This window comes from Tigriopus californicus, chromosome 11 (genome assembly GCF_007210705.1).
Source record: "Tigriopus californicus strain San Diego chromosome 11, Tcal_SD_v2.1, whole genome shotgun sequence".
NCBI lineage: Eukaryota > Metazoa > Arthropoda > Copepoda > Harpacticoida > Harpacticidae > Tigriopus > Tigriopus californicus.
In genome coordinates this window covers 9,004,655-9,015,524 of record NC_081450.1, presented here as the reverse complement: position 1 = coordinate 9,015,524, position 10,870 = coordinate 9,004,655, and the positions used below count along the sequence as shown (strand labels likewise).

General features: G+C 45.0%; 1 protein-coding gene across 1 annotated transcript in view; it reads left to right on the top strand.

Moving 5' to 3' along the window:
- LOC131889846 (homeobox protein homothorax-like) overlaps window positions 1-10,870 on the top strand; it is a 62,872-nt gene that overhangs the window by 5,002 nt on the left and 47,000 nt on the right. Inside the window, exons 3-5 of the mRNA XM_059239052.1 lie at window positions 4,431-4,481; window positions 6,057-6,107; window positions 7,483-7,716. Coding sequence (XP_059095035.1) covers window positions 4,431-4,481; window positions 6,057-6,107; window positions 7,483-7,716 — 336 coding nt within the window. The remainder of the gene's footprint in view (window positions 1-4,430; window positions 4,482-6,056; window positions 6,108-7,482; window positions 7,717-10,870) is intronic.

Sequence of the window (10,870 nt, the reverse complement as noted above, 5' to 3'; positions counted from 1 at the left end):
CCGATCTGGGGACACTGGCGTCTGTGACACAGATATGTCGTCCAGAAGTGTAGGATAAGGTCGGAGGAGGGGGGGAGGCTTTGCACGCCCTACAATATACGGTCACCCAGAAAAGTCAATGGAAGTGAAGCGAAAGAATCGATTCGCAGTCGTCTTGGGAGTGAACGGGAGACATTCCATCCAAGGGAAATATTGGGAATGTCCTTCCAATCGACAAAATCTGAAACTGGAGAAAAAAAGGCGATTCCCGTTTTGTCGGAGAAATAGTTTGCATGTCACGTTAGTCGAAAATGGGGGTTCGAGCAAAGGAGCGAATTAGCGATTCTGACATTTGTGATCAAGTTTGTTGTTATTGCTGGTGCCCGTCACTAGACTCCAAGCACGATTTAGCCACTTGAGAAAAAGAGCCTTTGAAACCGGTCCTGGATGATCAGTGATTACCGACTGTTTGCTAGTTTAGAACCAGAACAATGTCTGTGTCAAGTCGAGTTCCATCTAGGCTGGCTGGTTAAGAGCAATATGCTCAATGCCTGATGTGTCCCCAAAACTGATATTGCTCAAAAACCACTAGGGTGGGTTGAGAAACTGCCATGGGTTATCCCATACTCAAAGGGCTTTGTAAATCCAAGCTCAAAGATGGATTTAACAATAGCTTGCTGCTTTGGCTTGCTTTAGCTAGTAAGCTAAGGCTTGTGACTGTACATTTGTACGGATCCTAGTTGTGAATAGTTCAGGGTATACTACGGGCAATTGTGTGTTACCCAGAGAGATCTGATGAAGGAGGGGGGAGGGTGAAGGGACGGGACGAACGAATCGAACCCACCACAGAGCACAGGAGAGAACCTTTGGGTTGGCAGCTGGGAACAACGACTTCAATTCAGTGGGGACTCGAAATTGTGTGGACAATATGAGCACAATCAAACTGTCCATATAGCTGCTGATGCCCTCCTCTGTTGGTGCCATCATCGCTTGTACGTACCGCTAGCATTGCTACCACTCACTCTGAAATGAACAATATTCATCCACATTCATTGAACTACAATTCACTGCATGTGAGTGAACAATCTGCTCCCTAAGGATGAGGCGAAGGAGGAACAGGACAAGGAAGAGCTTAGCTGCAAATGTGCAATTGAAGGTAGTCACCTACTAACATGAGGCATGCCTAAAATTGAATACCATACCAACTGAAAGACGTTAGGAACATTGTCCACACAGATGTGCTTTTTGAATGGTTTCTCTGTGCCGTAAATAATGTTCAACTACGTCAAATATTTAGTCGTCTATTGATCCGATCCTTTTTGATAAACCCCTTGAAGTTCTTGAGTGCGATTAGATCCTTGAAAAAGATGTGTCAGGATGAGTTTTATTCTCCATTTTACGGCCTCGTAGCTTGATCGCCTAAGGCCTACTTTGGGAGACATGGGCCCAACCAACAAGCATACTTTGAATGGTTGTTAGCCAATGTTTGGGGTCATGCAATTTTGAGGGGCGAGCAACACATGAACGGAAAGAATGAAAGAAGAAAGGATTGTTTCAGCGCCCTTCACTGAGGATAATAGATAGCGAATGTGCAGTTTTGGAGCCGTATTTTCCTCCTCATTTTGCATGTATTACATTTCGCACTTGGCCTCCTTCGTGAACCGCGTACTTGCATGCGCTAATGACGAAGCAGAGCTTGAGAGAAAGAGGGCGCTGAGACCCTCAAGACTTCGGACCAACGGCGGCGGAGGAATAAGAATGAACGGACGCACACAGACAAACACTCACACACGCCTAGATTTGGCTTCCCCGCGTGGAACTGGCCATGGAGGAGCTAGACGACGAAGGCACGAAGGAACGAACGATCGAAGGGGCGAGAGCTAGAGAGAAGGAGGGAGCGAGAGGGAGAGAGTAAGATCGCTGCCAGAATTGTGCGACTAATGTCGGGAGAGGCTGGGGAGCTCCGCAGAGAATCGGGTGAAGATTCTCGCCTTGTCGCCCGCCTTTTTCCGCCATCATTTTTCTTTCTTTGCTGAAGCGACTTCATTCTTGCGCCGCCACGATTACATTCCATGACGCCAAACTAATCCTTACAAGTATGTGGAACATAATCAAACACAATTCGTATGGGAACAGCTCTCGTTCGTTTGTTCACTGGCACTCTTGCATCTCCCATCCATGGCTTGGCTGGCCTGGGCTGGGCTGAGTGCATCTGCTGTTTAGAAGCGTTCTCGCTTCACTTCTCATCTTAGCGTATACATATTTAAGAAGCAGAAAAAACCTTCCCCTCTAACTAAATTTAAACAAACTGGGCACCCTCCTGCTTCTCCTCTTCATGATTTACTCACATGAGAGGTGATTGCGATTGATTGACATCAGGTGAACATGATGATTGAGCTCTATCTACTTAAAGACAAGCGTGTTAAAATAACATGAGTATCGGACGGTTTATTTTCAGTTCTTTTGATTTGCCATGATCGAGAAAAATCAGTTCGATACTTTGCTTTTAGGAGTGACAATTTTCAAGGTCAAAAAGGGTCGCTTAAAAACGCTTTCCTCGGAAGTTATGGCGCATTGGGGTCCTCTTCTTTGTGGTACAAGAGTTGTTACTGTGGAAAGAAGAAATTAGTTTTTGAATTACTTACTCATAAAAATTGATTTGTGTGACAAGGGAAATAGCAGAATTAGTACTAGTAGCACTTGGAGCATGGACGAGGTACTTGTCGAAATGAGAGTACGGGCGATAGGTCGGAGCAACTGTGGCGGTAGTTGCTCTTGAGCTCTCATCAGGTTCAGATGCCCACTTATGTACGTACCGGGAAGAGGATGGATTAATGATTGACATTTCAAGAGGTATTTGATACTTGATCAACCTCTCTGCTAGCCACCATATCCGTATCGAGAATGCCTGGATTTATCTTAATGGTCTCGTGAAAAGAAATCAAGCGGTTGTAGAATATGTTTCCCATTGGGCCTGGTGTCATTGTTCACTAGCTTTGATGTCGAGATGTACAATTTGTCCCCACATCTGGCTGGACCCATGAAGGGCATTCACTTTTCTAACAAAGCACATGTTTCAGATAAGAACCAAACAAATGTATTGCGACATCTCTTAATGATGTTCAATAATGACTCGTGAAGGTGAAGAAAAAATGCTTCATAGAATTATTGCTACCAGACTTTATGCTAACTTATCGCGAAAAATAGTCAGTCAAGATGAAGGCCCTGGGTCTATTTGTCGAAGTTAATTGTGTCTTGATTGAAATCTTGTGAACTTTGTGGGCACCCCAAATGAATTGTGTGGGAAGATCGTTACCCATAGTGTGAGTAAAGTAAACCATTTCATAGTATTGAAAGTTTTATGCTTAAAGGCAATCTTTGAACCTGGAAAGAAGGCTTTATTGTTCTCCTTTGCTCTCTGAAGAACGGTGTACAGTCAGAATGCAACTTAGACGTACCAACATAGACCCTTGGATTTAATTGTGACGATTCAGAGCGATTGCTTAATATTACCGTGTTCTGATGATATTTCACGTCGTTCATGTTGGAGGACGTGGTAGCATGCTGACCACATGGTTGTAGCCTTTGGTTGTGGTTCTAGCAATCAGGTCCTGACCGACCACGAGATATCCGTTCCGAGCTCGATCAGCCATTACTTTCGGTTAAGTTCATTAGCATGTTCTGGCCACAAACTCCAACACTCGATGCCGGTGCTCATGGATAGGAAAAGAACTACAGGGACGCCTGAAAGTTTCCGAGGGAATCTCGTCCTCGTCTGGGAAACAACAACAACTACACGAATATTAAGGGGAGCAAAGCCAGGTTCGACAAGTACGTCTGCATTGGACACCTGGTGGCTTATATCTCACATTTATTTGTCTCAAAATATGTTCCCCTCGACGGCTTGTTTCTTTTTCATCCAGATCTATGAGTCTCTGCTAGCTATGCTTGTACTGTATGCATGTGTTGGTTTGGTGGTTGGTTGGTTATGTACGTAGCAGTGAGATAGTGTTCGTTTGGTACGTCGATGGGTGGGTGGGTGGGTGGGACGGACGGACGGACGAACGAACGAACGACTGAACGAACGGACAGCATGTTGATTACAATTGGCATAAAATCAAAAGCACACAATGACAAATATTTCTATCGATTTTTCGGCTGAAATAGCTTAATTCAGAACGTGGTGATTCCAAGCGTGAATGAATGGTTCGAATACAAAAAAACAAGGGGCCTTTCACATTGAAATGTTATTTTGTCCGTAAGCTCTTTCTGTCGTGTGTCATTGTTTGTTGCTTCGCAATGATTTTTTGACTTAGGTTCTGGCCACCTAATAATTCGAGCCAGGCATATTTTCCTTGCTTTGTTTTCTCCTTAGCATTGACGGTGTAAGCGTAAAGTGTTGAATGATTGTGTGTTAGACGCTTGTTTGACATTTTATTTGTCTATTTCAGATAAGAGCTGAGAAGCCATACTACATCGCCGACCCCGAAGTGGACAGTTTGGTAAGTTGTCACATAACTACTACTAGTACTAGTACTCCTTGGGCATAACAACAGCAACAACAACAACAACATTGACTGCATTTATACGCACACATACACGCGCACACACTCACTCGCACACACACACACACACACACACACGCACACGCACACAAATAAGGGAAAAGAAAGAGAGCAGTATTTTTATGTACTCACACTTGACGGACATGTCCACAATAAGAAGCAATTTGTGACTAATTTTGGCTGAGCATCTTCTCTTCTCTATCATCACGAGCAAGTAAGAAACGGTTATCAACGAAAGGCATGAAACTCGCCAGATTGAGTTCTAGTCTTCGTTTTGTATGGGTACTGAGTGTAAACTGTTACATCCGTAATACTGTAAGTACATTGTACATTGAGGGGAGGTGACTTGACAATCTGGTCGACTTTTTTGTTGGCTAGCTTGCTCAGTTGGTTGACTAGTGGGTGGGTGGGTGGAACTGACATATCTGTCGAGTTATGATGTGATAATCATTGGCGTCTCCATATTGGTGGAGACTTTGGAGGATACGTGTGTAATCGGACAACAAAATTGTAAAGCAAAGTGCCGCCATGAAGTGGCTATTTGACTCCTCGCCTATGTGCTTACTTACAATGGGCATAAAAGGTCCGTCTGTGTACGTACCTCGTTACAAATAAAGAGTGCGAACAGGAATTGATTTCAAATTTGCATTTCTTTACCCAGTGTTTGTGGGGGGAATAAGTCATTGGCAAGAATGAATTGTAGAGATAATTAGACTGGCAAAGATAACAAACATTCTCCCACCTTGGCTCTCCTAATAGTAACAGCAGTACCCAGTATCCCTATTCAGTTACTGGTGGTGCTCGTACCACATACAGATCATTGCTCTCTTCGTAAGCACGTTTGATGTGGGCAAATGAAGAACTCAGGGGCGAATACTCGTATTGATGAATGAAGGAAAGGGCTTGATTTTTGTCAGCAGATTCGTTTGTTTGTCTGTTCTCTATCGCTGTCTGAAGTGGAAGACTCGGAGTTCGTCATTAGCGCCTTCTTCAAGTGTGCATTATGTTCACTCATGAAAAGCGCGACCACCATTCCAAATGAATAAGTCTCGAATATTGACCCTGACATTGGGTTTGCTTTCCTTTCACATACTACTGCACCTACATACATAGGAGATGCTCTACTCTCCTGTTCGTTTGTTCTTTATGCTGACTAATATGTTCGATGAGTTACTGTCGTTCTCTTCTGTGAGCGCGCGCTTGTGTGTGTGTGTGTGCGTCTCCCTTACACCCATCCACTGAGGACTTCATTTAGTGGAGGAGTTCCAGTAGTCTTGCTAGACTAATGCTTGCTTGCTGGAGATGTTTGAGCCGCGGTTAGAATTTCACCCTAATGTCAAACAATAAACACGTCACCAGTTAGCCACTAACAATTGGATGGCTCATCAATGTTTGTTCATGAAAACAATCCTTCTTTTGGTTGGAGTGCTACTAGTCTCTAGGGCTGGTTGCTCTGTTGCCACCCTAATGCAACCCTGATTTGAACATTTCTTTTTGTTTCTATCATTTCAGATGGTCCAGGCGATACAAGTGTTAAGGTTTCATCTCTTAGAACTAGAAAAGGTAAGTTTTCGTAATTCTGACCTCCTGACCTCCTCACTCTGTCTTCGATCGAATTTCGAGGTTCTTCCGAACGTCCCACGCTCTCCAGTCCTAGATTGTAGTGTCATTTCTGAAGTGCGTGTAGGTTATGAATTGAATCGAGAGTTTGTATTTTTTTCTGCTTAAGCAAGCTACTTCAAGTGCTTCTCGAGTGTTTGAATACGAGCAATATCAATGAGCTGCGTCGTGCTCCTCTGGACGGACGCATGACTGTGTTTAGGAACCATCAGTCATTCATCCATCCATCCATCCATCCATCCATCTATCTTTCTACTGTCTGAACCATCGATGTGAAAGCTTCCCTTGGCTGTAGGACAACAATGATGATAACAACAACTGCAACAACAGCCAGTAGTACTACAACATTGTTGCAGTCCTACGAGTACTGCTTAGCGCTGCTCTTCTTCTCACTCTCTCTGTCAACACAATTGACGATGAGGATGTGACCAATGTTCTTACACCTGAGGATTTATGGAGAGAGTCAATAAAGTGCATGTCCACTTCATGTCACTTCAAGTGGATTGGAGAAAAGTAATCACAAGTGGGAATCACAAGGCGGACCCCCCTCTTCAATTTTTGTACACACTTGGACCAATGACCACGTTCATGAGGGTGGAGAAAATACAGACGACAGTAAAGGCATAAGTTGCTAAATATGTAGGAAGGAAATATTCTCAAGGCGTTTGAAGGAATGTAAATTTAACGGGAAGGGTTTTCATTCGTACACTACGAAACATAGTGTGCATCAAATCATGGTCGTATAATGTGCACGAAAACTCACGGGGTGGATGGGTCGATTAGATATTAGTATTTTTTCCTTACTCCCACACGAATGAGGGAGGAAACGGAGGAACTGAACCACAGTCCTTGTTGTAGTAGCTCCCACAAATAGCAAGTGTGTGTTCGAAGCATTCCATGTCACTTGCAGATCTAGAGCAACCGAGCAAAGCAGACGACGGGGTTGTTGTCCCAGTCCCATGAGAAGCTGGTTGCTAGAGTGGTGGGTTCCAACTACTGGAAGGAGAAGAAGCACTGTCGTCGTGCATTGGACTCACGGAAAGCACCGAACAAGGATTGTACATAGCACACTAGAACAGAATGTCTGGCGCTATTAGAGGGGGATGTCATTTGCAGATATTTTGTCTGCCAAAATCAGAGCAATAGGACACAAAAGCGTGTGGCGACGTTGGGCTATCATTGTCCATTGGGTAAACGGAATTTCTGAATTCTGTCCTGCTACTCACATCCCGAGAATGTGTGCGGCCAATTGTGTACTACAATCCCAGAAGTTGCAAGTACTCTGTTAGTAATGGGTGATTCTCTCTTTCGTTTCCAGGTCCACGAACTCTGCGATAATTTTTGTCATCGATATATCAGCTGCCTGAAAGGGAAGATGCCCATCGACCTGGTCATAGATGAGCGGGAAAGTACCGCTGGACCTGAGGGCGCTGTCTCTTCGGGTAAACCTGGGTCAGCGAGCGGGTTGCCCGGAGATTCCAATAACAACGCCAATAGGGGCAGCAATGCGGACTCTACTTCACATACAGATGGTGCCTCCACGCCTGATATGGTAAGACTTGAACCTCAAAAGGAACAAAAACAACAACAACGTCAACAACTTTTCCTTCTCTGCCACTTTTTAAACTTGCCAAACTTACCCGCTTTGAATGGTGTGGTCTTACATTCATCTGTGGGGTATTAGTGAATAGGGTGGCCTCGGGTGAGCCTCTTTTTGAAAATGATCAACTTACTTCCTTGAAAGCTACTAGATGAAAGTTAAATGACTTGGCAAGATTTCCCGCTCCCACCGCCCTTCGTCCTGCTCGCCGCTTGGGTATGTGTATGTCTAGACAGGGGTATTAGCTAAAAGTTGTAGTCCTCATCACCATCGCCGTCTTGGCCATGGTGGTGAGCCTCGCCGGATCGAGCATCGCCTCCCTCGTCTCTGCCGGGCTCCTTGCCTCTTTCTCTCTCTCTTTCTCCTTTCTGTTAATGATGTTGGTGGAAGTTTCCCTCCCCTCGATCTTTCTGCTTCCTCGAGATAGACCCCACCAACTCCCTTATTGAGTAAGCTAAGAGAGGCAAGAGCACAGCCTCCATCCATTGCTCCTTCCTTCCTTCCATCATCCATCTATTCCTCTGAACCTCTCTGTCTCTGGACGCCCAGCCACCCCACATCATGTTTGGAAACATCATTTGCTTCGTTCGGGCAAAAGTCTAATTTCCTCTTCTATTAAACTCCGTCATCCTCCATCCAGTCGACTGTACGTACAGCAGTCTAGAACTGGCCCCTTTATCCTCGATCCAGCAATCCGAAGAACCAGTGAACTGACTGAGCCCAACTCCACCGTAGTCTGTGACGTACATAGAGTATCAAATCGACGTGGCTCCGCTTGAGCTGGCTATGATAAAGGAAGAAGGATAACCCCAAAGTCACCCACCCCTTGCCACTACATACTCTCTGGTCTTGATCGTGCCTCGACACGACCCCCGTTTGAATCCATTTAATGAGTTTGAATTCCATATTCATCGTTTGAATGGTTTGAATTCGAAATCAAATTCTATGTTAATTCGGGGTCCAATGGGACGCACATGTGTGTTCTATAACAGGGAAACACACGCTTAGCCTCGCCGAACCAAAGGTCGAGAGTAAATTGTTAAGAAGAAGGCGGAAAAAGTGGCTCACCCTTTGGGAGATGCTATCTAATCATGGAACGGCTCCTAAAACATCAAATTCAGTGCCTCCCTGTAGAAAGCTGAAGAGCTCGTTTGAGTGAGTTCTCGCTGGCACTAAAGATGGCAATTTTCTATTTGAGAACACATGAAACGAAACGAGATTGAGTAACCTCAACAAAGTACCGTTTGAGCCCTTCTTTTCTTCTTGTGCTCCTCCTTCGTCTCGTTGACACCTTCTTTCTCTCCGCCTTCTTTTGCTAGCAGTATGTGTTCCCTTTCCTCGTGAAATTCATTTGAAACGGATTCTGAGAAGCTCTCCTGCCACTGCTATTCGGCGTTACTGAAGAGTCCCTCCAGCTTGTCTTTTTCCATTGACAACCCTCCAAACGAGTTTGCGAGCAACGGTGAAGTGGTTAGCAGCGAATTTTAATATTCCATTTACACACCTTTTCCCCGCGTTTCAGCTTGCAGTTAATAGCTTTGTTAGAGCTGTGCCAAGATTACCGACCGTCGTCCCCTTCGGAAGGGTTCCTTGGACTGATTTCCTAGCCTCTCCGCCTCTCTTTCTCTTCCCTCTCCAGGTCCCACCGTGCCAAACCTCCCTTCGTGTCTTTTTCAGCATTTCCAGCTTCACTCCACTCCTCCTCGCTTCATCTCCTCCTTCTTCTTCTTTTCCTCCTCCTCATCTTGCTCCTCCGTTTTCTTTATCATCTCCTTGGGTCTCACTCTCCGTTATCCGCCCCTTTTTAAACTCTTCCTCGTTCCACCACCCTTCTCCCTCCTCTCGTCCGTTCCTTGTGTTCGTTCAAGGTTCGAGAAGAATCTCTCTTGGGAGGTTTTATAACCGGTATGCCCACTAAAAAGTTTCTGCGGTATCAGACCACGCCAAGAGTAAGCACGGCGTTCGACAAGCCTGTCCTGTCCCGGGAATACGTTAGAGATCCTCTTGAGGTTGTTTTCTACCACGAGAAGCACCTACTTGGACATTTGGTGAGACGAAAAATGGCTTCGCTTACCTGAGCTCAATTTACTGATAGTGAAAGAGCACTTGCAGATGTTCATTCGCGAGATAGGCCTAAACAATTTAATACCCTTTTTCTCGTCATCGGTAATAATGCATTGCTATCCAATGCCAAAGAAATCAGTTCCGTTTTTTTCTTTCACATTTTTAAGATTGGCAAAAATGGTTACTATCTTTCTCCTCCCTGGTTTTTCGATCGCTAATTTTCATGATTGAGATCGCATCCTCCCTGAGAGCGTCATTGAATAATCGGTTGAATTAGGGATACATTAGAAATGCTTCCCATGCAGACCAGACATGCACGAGCACATGCATTCATGCTACATGCATGCATGCATGCATGCATGCAGTTATAGCACTTCGGATTGCCAAAAGCATAATGATATTGGGAGCCAATTGAGTACGCACGACAAATGTGCTCCGTTGGTAGGAACGATTTCGGGTTGATTTCGTTTTGTCTGGTGAAGTCGATCCATGTACTCCACGGAGAGAAGACTGACATTTTCTTCTTTCTAGTAACTAGTAGCAGAAGCGGGAGTAGTAGTAATACTCGTAGGAGTACCATCGTCTGCTTCTCCATCTTCGTTTGTCTCCAGAGTGAACATACACCATATCCCCAGGAACAGTATAGGGTAGTGAGCATCATCTTCTCCTCGGTTAAGTAGTTTTCTCCTCGAGATGAGCAAATGTGTTTCCTTCATTGGGCGGAAGAAGGGCTTGCTTGAGCTCACGACAATCTCGTCTAGCTTGCACATCAATGCTGTTCCACGGTCCATAGTGGTGCTCTTCTACTATACTGTGTGTGTGTGTACGCAGGATCAGACTCGACTCGGAGAATGAGAAAACGACAGAACTGGGGGAGCCACTCAGCAAGCAACTCTGATGGCAAGCAAGCTAGCTAGCTGGCTGGCTAGTGCGCCGAATGGTGGCTAGCGACGAGCACGAAGGAAAAAGGGTCATAAATCACCCAACACAATAGTGTTCTTGACGAAATTCAAACACTAGTCATTTTTGCTCTGCTTTCATC